This window comes from Cetorhinus maximus, chromosome 34, assembly GCF_964194155.1.
Source record: "Cetorhinus maximus chromosome 34, sCetMax3.hap1.1, whole genome shotgun sequence".
In the NCBI taxonomy this organism is placed as follows: domain Eukaryota; kingdom Metazoa; phylum Chordata; class Chondrichthyes; order Lamniformes; family Cetorhinidae; genus Cetorhinus; species Cetorhinus maximus.
In genome coordinates this window covers 5,532,959-5,545,176 of record NC_135912.1, presented here as the reverse complement: position 1 = coordinate 5,545,176, position 12,218 = coordinate 5,532,959, and the positions used below count along the sequence as shown (strand labels likewise).

Genomic DNA, 12,218 nt, shown 5'->3' with positions numbered 1-12,218 from the left:
GGGGGGGGTGAACATTGTCGGGGGGGTGGGGGGGGGTGAACATTGTCGGAGGGGGGTGGTGTGGATGAATATTGCAGGAGATGCTGCAGGTGTCCTTGTCCTTTGACACTCTATCTGATTTACTTAGAGTTAATCTGCCCAGCAGGCTTTACTTACTGTGTGAAAACCAGGGAATGTATTGTGAAAACAGCTCAAGTCTCTGTGATTCTGGCCATCTGACCCCATTGTCACAGGGACCGTGCAGCAGCTGGGCCAGGGTAAAACCGCCAATCAGAAGTTTAAACTTCCCAGCGTTAATAGCATTAAGGGTGTACGCACGTTGGGATTTTCTCAATGTGCTGAAGCTCTGAAGAAGGGTCATACGGACTCGAAACGTTAACTCTATTTCTCTCTCCGCAGATGCTGTCAGACCCCGCTGAGTTTTCCCAGCATTTCCTCTTTTCGTTTCATATTTCCAGCATCCGCAGGATTCCGCTTTTGGGCGAGGGATTTGGGGGGGGGTGGACGGGAAAGCGGAGTCGAAGGTAGAGGATCAGCTGTGATCGTACTGAATGGCGGAGCGGGCTGGAGGATCGGCGTGGTCTGCTTCTGCTCCTACACCACCTGTACTTGTGTATTCTGACCTTCCTGTTTCTGTGCTCCCAGGGCCTGTCGGGGAATACGATGCTGGGGGTCAGTCATGTCGTCACCACCAGCATTGGGATGTGTGACATCGATATTCGGCCGGTGAGTGTGTCGGCAGGACATCTCGAGCTTTGCCACAGAGCCAGAAAGCTGTATGACAGAAAGTAGATTGCCCGGTGTTTGCTCAGTATTGTAACAGGAGGTGCCCAGCAGAACGCACGCCCCTCCCCGTCTTATATTTAAGAGACTATCATAACTTAGATCAATGTCCTTTCATTTGAACGTTGCTGAAAAGAGGCATGTCGCCGAAGCTTTTTCACAGGGACAAATGCAAGAATGCCAAATTTCAAACAATCACAACAATTTGTACTACAGGAGAAAACGTTTCTGTCAAGCTCCCCCCTCAGAATCTTATCTGTTTTAATAAGATCACCTCTCATTCTTCTAAACTCCCATGAGTATAGATCCAACCCATCCCTTCGTTAATCCACGCTTCTCCAAGTGAGAATTAACTCTGTCCTCGACAACCGTTCTCTAGTAGTTTTTAATGCCTTCTGACTGACCTGCAGTCAGCAGGTTTATCCCACTCCCCTTCTGTTTTGAACAGGGGTGTAATATTTACAGTCCCCCTGTCCTCTGGGATCTACTCGCATATCCAAGGGAAATGAAAGATGGTGGTCAGAGCTTCTGATATCCCCCACTCTCACTTCCCTTAGTAGTCCAGCATGCGTTCCATCTGGATTGGGTGACTTGTGCGTTTTGAGTGATGTCAGTCTATTTAGTCCCTCTCTATAAGATGGGAAAGGGTTGGGAAAGATGGCCTGGAGCTGGTCACCTGGGTGTAACCCGTCGCTGTTGTCTTCCGGCAGGGCCTGTATGGCAGCGTGATCGTCACCGGGGGTAACACCTTGCTTCAAGGCTTCACGGACCGGCTGAACCGGGAACTCTCGCAGAAAACCCCTCCAGTGAGTACGGTGGCGGGGAGACAAGCCCTTTATTTTTTTTTACAAAACAGGATTTCCGCCTTCAGCAAATACACGAGGCCCGAACTCCATTGTGTGGCTGTGGGCTTGCTCCATCCCCCTTCTGATGGCGAGGGCGGGAGCAGGGTGTGGCATGGTCTGCGAGATTGAAAACAGCCAATCATCGCACATTGGCGGGTACATTCGCCATGAGCTGGTAGAAGCTAGCCACAATCATGACGGAGTGGGCCGAGTTAAAAGAACAGCACGTGACTTCAGCTGGGCTCAATAACGTAAAATGGCAGCCACGGTTCATGTGTTTTCTTGCACATCGTCTGGTCTCTCTGTAGATTTTTCAGCTCCTTCTGATATAAAAGGAGGTGGAATCCTGCCCGATTTTCACTCAAGGCAACCTCCTTTCTTTGCAGCCCTCCCGCTGGCATTGCTCACGGTTCGTGTGGCGACGCTCTGTTTCATAACGGGGCATTGCGCTATTTTAATGCATGGTCTAGTATTCCTCAAGAGCCTCTAAGCTCGTCAAGCCGCAATTGCCTGAATGTGACAGATAGACCCATCCTGAGGCCCACTGATGTTGTCGAAGGAAGGAAACTTGGCAAATTTGTAAATTCTGGCTGCAGCTCAGACGAAACCATAAGTCCCTGACTGCTTTGCTTCCTAACCTTCTCCATAAGTATTTTTTAGGCTTCCAAGGGCGTTGGGTTCAGAGGTCTCTCATTCGCTCATCAACCTCCCGTGGCCTTGCTCATCGGCAGGCCAAAAATGGCGGGTTTGGGTCGGGCTGCAGCGGCACCAGTGGCGGGAGGACTGAATGGCAGGATCTATTAACCACCCCGGTGTACCCTGCACTACAGTGGCACCAGTGGTGGGAGGACTGCATAGCAGTCTCTGTTAACCTCCCCGTTGTCCCCTGCACTACAGCGGCAGCAGTGGTGGGAGGACTGAATAGCAGGATCTATTAACCTCCCCGGTGTACCCTGTACCCTGCACGACAGCGGCACCAGTGGTGGGAGAACTGAATAGCAGGATCTATTAACCACCCCGCTGTCCCCTGCACGACAGCGGCACCAGTGGTGGGAGGACTGAATAGCAGGACGTTTATTTATATCCGAGGAATACGCCACCCCACCTAGTGGTGGGAGGACTGACTCCCCCTGCACCACAGCGGCACCAGTGTTGGGAGGATTCAATAGTAGAGCTTAAAAACGAAAAAGGAGCAATCACATTACTGGGAGTGCACCATGGGCCCCCAAACAGTCAGAGAGAAATAGAAGAGCAGATATGTAGGCAAATTTCAGAGAAGTGTAAAAATAATAGGGTAGTAATAGTGGGGGATTTCAACTTCCCCAACATTAACTGGGTTAGTCATAGAGGGATAGGTTTAGAGGGAGCGGAATTCTTAAAATGCATCCAGGAGAGCTTTTTAAGTCAGTACGTAGAAGGTCCTACAAGAGAGGGGGTGGTCCTGGACTTAATTTTAGGGAATGAAGCTGGGCAAGTGGTAGAGGTATCAGTGGGGGAGCATTTTGCAAATAGTGATCATAACTCTGTTAGATTCAAGGTTGTTATGGAAAAGGACAAGGATGGGCCAGAAATCAGAGTTCTCAATTGGGGGAAGGCCGATTTTAATAAAATCAGATACGATTTGGCCAGAGTGGACTGGGAGCAGCTACTTTTAGGTAAATCCGCATCAGAGCAGTGGGACTCATTCAAGATGGAAATAGGGAGAGTACAGGGCCAACATATTCCCAGTAAAGACAAAGAGTGGGACCAACAAATCCAGGGAACACTGGACTTCGAGGGATATACAGGATTGGATAAAGAGAAAAAGGGAGGCTTATGGCAGATACTGAGGGCTCAAAACAGTGGAAGCCCTAGAGGAGTATAGAATGTGTAGGGGGGAACTTAAAAAGGAAATTAGGAGAGCAAAAAGGGGGCATGAAAAAATATTGGCAGGTAAAATAAAGGAAAATTCAAAGTTAATTTACAAGTACATTAAGATTAAGAGGTTGACTAGGGAAAGAGTAGGGCCCATTAAAGACCATAGTGGTAATTTGTGTGTGGAGCTGGAAGATGTATGTCGGGTTCTAAATAAATACTTTGTGTCGGTGTTCACAAGTGAGAGGGACGACGTGGGTATGGAAATCAGGCAGAAGGGCTGTGATATAATTAAAGAAATTAGCATAGAAAGGGAGGAGGTTCTAAGTGGACCGGCAGGCTTAAAAATAGATAAATCTCCAGGCCCAGATGAAATGTATCCCAGGCTGTTGAGTGAGGCAAGGGAGGAGATAGCAGGGATACTGGCAATAATTTTCAATACCTCTCTGGCCACAGGAGAGGTGCCAGAGGACTGGAGGACAGCCAATGTGGTACCGTTATTCAAGAAGGGAGGAAGGGATAAACCAGGGAACTACAGGCCAGTCAGTCTAACCTCAGTGCTGGGGAAACTTTTGGAAGCAATTCTGAGGGACAGAATTAATCTACACTTTGAGAGGCAGGATTTAATCAAGGACAGTCAGCATGGGTTTGTTAAGCAGAGGTCATATCTGACCAATTTGATTAAATTTTTCGAAGAGGTGACCAGGTGTGTAGATGAGGGCAATACATTTGATGTAGTCTACTTGGACTTCAGCAAGGCTTTTGATAAGGTCCCGCATGGGAGACTGATAATGAAGGTAAGAGCCCACGGGATCCAAGGCAATTTGGCAAATTGGATCCAGAATTGGCTGAGTGGCAGGAAGCAGAGGGTGATGGTCGAGGGGTGTTTTTGTGACTGGATGCCTGTGTCCAGTGGGGTTCCACAGGATCGGTGTTGGGTCCCTTGCTGTTTGTAGAATATATAAATGATTTAAACTTGAATGTAGGAGGGTTGATCAGTAAGTTCGCGGATGACACGAAAATTGGTGGGGTGGTAAATAGTGAGGAGGATAGCCTTAGATTACAGGAAGATATAAACGGGCTGGTCAGATAGGCTGATCAGTGGCAAATGGAATTTAATCCGGATAAGTGTGAAGTGATGCACTTGGGCAGACTAACAAGGCACAGGAATACACGATGAATGGTAGGATCCTGGGAAGTACCGAGGATCAGAGGGACCTTGATGTCCATCGGTCCCTTAAGGTAGCGGGACAGGTAGGTAAGGTGGTTAAGAAGGCATGTGGGATACTTGCCTTTATTGGCCAAGGCATAGAATATAAGAACAGGGAGGTTATGCTGGAACTGTATAAAATGCTGGTTAGGCCACAGCTAGAGTATTGCGTGCAGTTCTGGAATCCGCATAATGGGAAGGATGTGATTGCACTAGAGAGAGTGCAGAGGAGATTCACCAGGATGTTGCCTGGCCTGGAGAGTTTTAGTTATGAGGAGAGGTTGGATAGACTGGGGTTATTTTCCCTGGAGCAGAGGAGATTGAGAGGGGACATGATTGAGGTATATAAAATTATGAGGGGCATAGGTAGGGTAGACAGGAAGGAACTTTTCCCCTTGGTGGAGGGATCAATAACCAGGGGGCATAGATTTAAGGTAAGGGGCAGGAGATTTAGAGGAGATGTGAGGAAGAATTTTTTTCACCCAGAGGGTGGTGGGAATCTGGAACTCACTGCCTGAAAGGGTGGTAGAGGCAGAAACTCTCATAACATTTAAGAAGTATTTAGATGTGCACTTGCGGTGCTATGGCATACAAGCCTATGGGCCTAGTGCTGGAAAATGGGATTAGAATAGTTAGGTACTTGTTTGACTGGCACAGACTCAATGGGCTGAAGGGCCTTTTTCTGTGCTGTAGACCTCTATGACTCTAGTTGGACACTTAATCTCCCCGGTGTAACCTGCCCTGCAGCGGCACCAGTGGTAGGAGGATTGAATAGCAGGAGGCTATTTATCACCCGAGTGAACCCCGTGCAACAGCGGCACCAGCGGTGGAAGGACTGAATAGCAGGAGGCTATTTATCTCCCGTGTGAACGCCGCACTACAGCGGCACTAGTGGTGGGAGGATTGAATAGCAGGAGGCTATTTATCTCCCGTGTGAGCGCCGCACTACAGCGGAACCAGTGGCGGGAGGATTGAATAGCAGGGCACTGTAGCAACAACCTTTCACAAATAATAAACAGGAAAAGCTGTAAAAATTGCTTTCAACAATCTTTAACACTTTAGCTTTTACTCCGAAACATAAAACAAAAAAGGCACGACCAACTGGAGGTCTTAGGAATTTTTAAGCACATTTAAAAAGTACTTGGATATGCACATTAACCTCCAAATGATGAGGCTGGATGTGGTCTGGTGTGGACAGGGAATTGTTACAGCACATGAGAAGGCCATTCAGCCCATTTTGTCCGTGCTGGCTCTCCTCAAGGGCAATTTACCTACTGCCATTGCCCCACCCTCTCCCTGCATCCCTGCACGTTCCCACCTTTTCAGACATTGAGAAGGTTTTACACAACAGACTTGATGGGCTGAATGGCCTCCTTCTATGATCCTACCACACAGCGGGGGACAATATGTCAGCTGGGTTTGATGTGAGCTGCCTAATCCCAGCTGAGACTCCTACTCCAGTCCTGTTATAGCCAGAGCTTGCAGGTCTCAGTGAAGCCAGAGGGGAAAAGGAATTCCATTTCATGTAGGACCAGTGGCCAGTTTTCCCAGCGGGTAACAACAGCTGCAGTAGCGCTCAAGCCCTGTTGGAGAGCAGCTCCACCAGGAGGCACGGCATGGACGCAGGCAGGGCATCGAGGGAGCGAATAGCAGAGTCGATAAAGAGAGAGTTAGGGCCTGAATGGGGAGAGAGAGAGAGGGTCAGAGTGTGAATGGGGAGAGAGAGGGTCAGAGTGTGAATGGGGAGAGAGAGGGTCAAGAGTGTGAATGGGGAGAGAGAGGGTCAGAGTGTGAATGGGGAGAGGGGGGGTCAGAGTGTGAATGGGGTGAGAGAGGGTCAGAGTGTGAATGGAGAGAGAGGGAGGGTCAGAGTGTGAATGGGGTGAGGGTCAGAGTGTGAATGGGGTGAGGGTCAGAGTGTGAATGGGGAGAGAGAGGGTCAGAGTGTGAATGGGGAGAGAGAGGGTCAGAGTGTGAATGGGGAGAGAGAGGGTCAGAGTGTGAATGGAGAGAGAGAGGGTCAGAGTGTGAATGGAGAGAGAGAGGGTCAGAGTGTGAATGGGGAGAGGGTCAGAGTGTGAATGGGGAGAGAGAGGGTCAGAGTGTGAATGGAAAGAGAGGGTCAGAGTGTGAATGGGGAGAGGGAGGGTCAGAGTGTGAATGGGGAGAGGGAGGGTCAGAGTGTGAATGGGGGGAGAGAGAGGGTCAGAGTGTGAATGGGGAGAGAGAGGGTCAGAGTGTGAATGTGGTGAGAGGGTCAGAGTGTGAATGGGGAGAGAGAGGGTCAGAGTGTAAATGTGGTGAGAGGGTCAGAGTGTGAATGGGGAGAGAGAGGGTCAGAGTGTAAATGTGGTGAGAGGGTCAGAGTGTGAATGGGGAGAGAAAGGGTCAGAATGTGAATGGGGAGAGAGAGGGTCAGAGTGTGAATGGGGAGAGAGAGGGTCAGAGTGTGAATGGGGAGAGGGTCAGAGTGTGATTGGGGAGAGAGGGGGGGTCAGAATGTGAATGGGGTGAGAGAGGGTCAGAGTGTGAATGGGGTGAGAGAGGGTCAGAGTGTGAATGGGCAGAGAGAGGGTCAGAGTGTGAATGGGGAGAGAGAGGGTCAGAGTGTGAATGGGGAGAGAGAGGGTCAGAGTGTGAATGGGGAGAGGGAGGGTCAGAGTGTGAATGGGGAGAGGGGGGGTCAGAGTGTGAATGGGGTGAGAGAGGGTCAGAGTGTGAATGGAGAGAGAGAGGGTCAGAGTGTGAATGGAAAGAGAGGGTCAGAGTGTGAATGGAAAGAGAGGGTCAGAGTGTGAATGGGGAGAGGGAGGGTCAGAGTGTGAATGGGGAGAGAGAGGGTCAGAGTGTGAATGGGGGGAGAGAGGGTCAGAGTGTGAATGGGGAGAGAGAGGGTCAGAGTGTGAATGGGGAGAGAGAGGGTCAGAGTGTAAATGTGGTGAGAGGGTCAGAGTGTGAATGGGGAGAGAGAGGGTCAGAGTGTAAATGTGGTGAGAGGGTCAGAGTGTGAATGGGGAGAGAAAGGGTCAGAGTGTGAATGGGGAGAGAGAGGGTCAGAGTGTGAATGGGGAGAGAGAGGGTCAGAGTGTGAATGGGGAGAGGGTCAGAGTGTGATTGGGGAGAGAGGGGGGGTCAGAGTGTGAATGGGGTGAGAGAGGGTCAGAGTGTGAATGGGGAGAGGGAGGGTCAGAGTGTGAATGGGGAGAGAGAGGGTCAGAGTGTGAATGGGGAGAGGGAGGGTCAGAGTGTGAATGGGGTGAGAGAGGGTCAGAGTGTGAATGGGGAGAGGGAGGGTCAGAGTGTGAATGGGGAGAGAGAGGGTCAGAGTGTGAATGGGGAGAGAGAGGGTCAGAGTGTGAATGGGGAGAGGGAGGGTCAGAGTGTGAATGGGAAGAGAGAGGGTCAGAGCGTGAATGGAGAGAGAGAGGGTCAGAGTGTAAATGGAGAGAGAGAGGGTCAGAGTGTGAATGGGGAGAGAGAGGGTCAGAGTGTGAATGGAGAGAGAGAGGGTCAGAGTGTGAATGGGGTGAGAGAGGGTCAGAGCGTGAATGGGGAGAGAGAGGGTCAGAGTGTGAATGGGGAGAGAGAGGGTCAGAGTGTGAATGGGGAGAGAGAGGGTCAGAGTGTGAATGGAGAGAGAGAGGGTCAGAGCGTGAATGGGGAGAGAGAGGGTCAGAGCGTGAATGGGGAGAGAGAGGGTCAGAGTGTGAATGGGGAGAGAGAGGGTCAGAGTGTGAATGGGGAGAGGGAGGGTCAGAGTGTGAATGGGGAGAGGGAGGGTCAGAGTGTGAATGGGGAGAGAGAGGGTCAGAGTGCGAATGGGGAGAGAGAGGGTCAGAGTGTGAATGGGGAGAGGGAGGGTCAGAGTGTGAATGGGGAGAGGGTCAGAGCGTGAATGGAGAGAGAGAGGGTCAGAGTGTGAATGGAGAGAGAGAGGGTCAGAGTGTGAATGGGGAGAGAGAGGGTCAGAGTGTGAATGGAGAGAGAGAGGGTCAGAGTGTGAATGGGGTGAGAGAGGGTCAGAGTGTGAATGGGGAGAGGGTCAGAGTGTGAATGGGGAGAGAGAGGGTCAGAGTGTGAATGGGGTGAGAGAGGGTCAGAGTGTGAATGGGGAGAGGGTCAGAGTGTGATTGGGGAGAGAGGGGGGGTCAGAGTGTGAATGGGGTGAGAGAGGGTCAGAGTGTGAATGGGGAGAGGGAGGGTCAGAGTGTGAATGGGGAGAGAGAGGGTCAGAGTGTGAATGGGGAGAGGGAGGGTCAGAGTGTGAATGGGGTGAGAGAGGGTCAGAGTGTGAATGGGGAGAGGGAGGGTCAGAGTGTGAATGGGGAGAGAGAGGGTCAGAGTGTGAATGGGGAGAGAGAGGGTCAGAGTGTGAATGGGGAGAGGGAGGGTCAGAGTGTGAATGGGAAGAGAGAGGGTCAGAGCGTGAATGGAGAGAGAGAGGGTCAGAGTGTAAATGGAGAGAGAGAGGGTCAGAGTGTGAATGGGGAGAGAGAGGGTCAGAGTGTGAATGGAGAGAGAGAGGGTCAGAGTGTGAATGGGGTGAGAGAGGGTCAGAGCGTGAATGGGGAGAGAGAGGGTCAGAGTGTGAATGGGGAGAGAGAGGGTCAGAGTGTGAATGGGGAGAGAGAGGGTCAGAGTGTGAATGGAGAGAGAGAGGGTCAGAGCGTGAATGGGGAGAGAGAGGGTCAGAGCGTGAATGGGGAGAGAGAGGGTCAGAGTGTGAATGGGGAGAGAGAGGGTCAGAGTGTGAATGGGGAGAGGGAGGGTCAGAGTGTGAATGGGGAGAGGGAGGGTCAGAGTGTGAATGGGGAGAGGGAGGGTCAGAGTGCGAATGGGGAGAGAGAGGGTCAGAGTGTGAATGGGGAGAGGGAGGGTCAGAGTGTGAATGGGGAGAGGGTCAGAGCGTGAATGGAGAGAGAGAGGGTCAGAGTGTGAATGGAGAGAGAGAGGGTCAGAGTGTGAATGGGGAGAGAGAGGGTCAGAGTGTGAATGGAGAGAGAGAGGGTCAGAGTGTGAATGGGGTGAGAGAGGGTCAGAGTGTGAATGGGGAGAGGGTCAGAGTGTGAATGGGGAGAGAGAGGGTCAGAGTGTGAATGGGGTGAGAGAGGGTCAGAGTGTGAATGGGGAGAGAGGGTCAGAGCGTGAATGGGGAGAGAGAGGGTCAGAGTGTGAATGGGGAGAGAGAGGGTCAGAGTGTGAATGGAGAGAGAGAGGGTCAGAGTGTGAATGGGGAGAGAGAGGGTCAGAGCGTGAATGGGGAGAGAGAGGGTCAGAGTGTGAATGGGGAGAGAGAGGGTCAGAGTGTGAATGGGGAGAGGGTCAGAGTGTGAATGGAGAGAGAGAGGGTCAGAGTGTGAATGGGGAGAGGGAGGGTCAGAGTGTAAATGGAGAGAGAGGGTCAGAGTGTGAATGGGGAGAGAGAGGGTCAGAGTGTGAATGGGGAGAGGGAGGGTCAGAGTGTGAATAGAGAGAGAGAGGGTCAGAGTGTGAATGGGGAGAGAGGGTCAGAGTGTGAATGGAGAGAGAGAGGGTCAGAGTGTGAATGGGGAGAGAGAGGGTCAGAGTGTGAATGGGGAGAGAGAGGGTCAGAGTGTGAATGGAGAGAGAGAGGGTCAGAGTGTGAATGGGGAGAGAGGGTCAGAGTGTGAATGGAGAGAGAGAGGGTCAGAGTGTGAATGGGGAGAGAGAGGGTCAGAGCGTGAATGGGGAATGAACTTTGTTGATTAATCCTAATTTTCTCCTCCATTTTGCCATTTTCCCTCCTCCAATCAGAGTATGCGGCTGAAGCTGATAGCCAATAACAGCACAGTGGAGCGGCGGTTCAGTCCCTGGATCGGTGGCTCCATTCTTGCCTCGCTGGTGAGTCAGTCTGTTACCGTGCAGATTTTTAATGCTATGTCGTTCTTGCATGTTGAGACAGTTACAGGATCTGATAATGTGTTGTAAAACACTGTAACCATTAACCAATCAATATCTCCAGATATTTGATGTTCAGCATTTTATATTCACTGGGATCTTTCTGTGATTTCTGCTGTGGATTTATGCTGGTAGAGGGTCTTATAAGATTCAAGAGATATGGAGAGGTAGAGGGTGGGTTAGATGGAGGGATATGGGGAAACGGTGGGAGGGAGGGATATGGGGAGACGGTGGGAGCGAGGGATATGGGGTGACGGTGGGAGCGAGGGATATGGGGAGACGGTGGGAGCGAGGGATATGGGGCGACGGTGGGAGCGAGGGATATGGGGAGACGGTGGGAGCGAGGGATATGGGGAGACGGTGGGAGTGAGGGATGTGGGGAGACCGTGGGAGGGAGAGATATGGGGAGACGGTGGGAGTGAGGGATATGGGGAGACGGTGGGAGTGAGAGATATGGGGAGACGGCGGGAGTGAGGGATATGGGGAGACGGTGGGAGTGAGGGATATGGGGAGACGGCAGGAGTGAGGGATATGGGGAGACGGCAGGAGTGAGGGATATGGGGAGACGGCGGGACTGAGGGATATGGGGAGACGGTGGGAGTGAGGGATATGGGGAGACGGCGGGTGTGGCCAATTGTGTCAGTAAGGGACATGTTTGTTTCTCATGCTGAGCTTTCTCTCTTTGCACAGGGCACCTTCCAGCAGATGTGGATTTCCAAACAGGAATATGAGGAGGGGGGCAAACAGTGCGTGGAAAGGAAATGCCCCTGAGCAGGAGAACCAAACAGAAAGGACTTCCATTAGCTGCCCATAGATCTGCCTGAAAGTCAACCTTTAGCCTTCGCCCTCCTTATCCATACCCAACAGGCCCGCCCGGGGTCTTTTGGCCTTGGCTTTTCCCTCCGACTTGTCTCGCATGCTTAACTAGGCCCGTCTCTGCTAGTGGGCCCAGCTTTGAGCCACCCAATTTCAACAGCTGGGCCTGAAAGAAGAGAGCCCAGAGTTGGCCACCAAGGCTGAGCCAAGTCTCAGCAGAGGCCTCCACCCAAAGGCCTAATCTGTCCCCAGACAGAAGAGGCCTCAAGGGCCCAGAGCTCCCTTCACCTTCTGCCCTTGGTAACCAACCACCGATGGCTGTAACGGTCACATTTCTCGGGCTACAGTAGTAGAGAGGGGGGGTTTATTTCCTGGCCTGGTAATCCAGAGGCCTAAACTAATGATCCAGAGGCATGAGTTCAAATGCCACCAATGGCAGCTAGGGGAATTTAAATTCAATTAATTAATAAAACTGGAATAATGGTGACCATGCAACTACCGGATTGTCATAACAAACCCATCTGGTTCACTGCACGCTGTAAAGGTTTGCGTTAGCCTAAGGTGTGATGGCCAACTGAACATCTCCAAATATTCTCCTTGAGTTTCTCTTCCACTTTCTCCCTCATTCCCCCACCCCCCGCACCCCCCATGTCCCTAGCCAGGCGTCTGGAGACAAAGGCCTCAATCCAAGATTTTGAGCCTAGCCAAGTGCGAGCTTTTATTTTACTCATTCACGGGCTGTGGGCCCAGCATTTATTGCCCATCCCCGAACGCACCTTGAGAAGGTGGTG

At 51.5% G+C, this 12,218-nt stretch overlaps 1 protein-coding gene across 1 annotated transcript in view; it reads left to right on the top strand.

Moving 5' to 3' along the window:
• LOC144671814 (actin-like protein 6B) overlaps positions 1 to 11,921 on the top strand; it is a 40,137-nt gene extending 28,216 nt beyond the window's left edge. Inside the window, exons 11-14 of the mRNA XM_078533863.1 lie at positions 646 to 726; positions 1,494 to 1,589; positions 10,468 to 10,554; positions 11,302 to 11,921. Of these exons, the coding sequence (XP_078389989.1) occupies positions 646 to 726; positions 1,494 to 1,589; positions 10,468 to 10,554; positions 11,302 to 11,382 (345 nt within the window). The 3' untranslated portion in view covers positions 11,383 to 11,921. The remainder of the gene's footprint in view (positions 1 to 645; positions 727 to 1,493; positions 1,590 to 10,467; positions 10,555 to 11,301) is intronic.
• Positions 11,922 to 12,218: the final 297 nt, after the last annotated feature.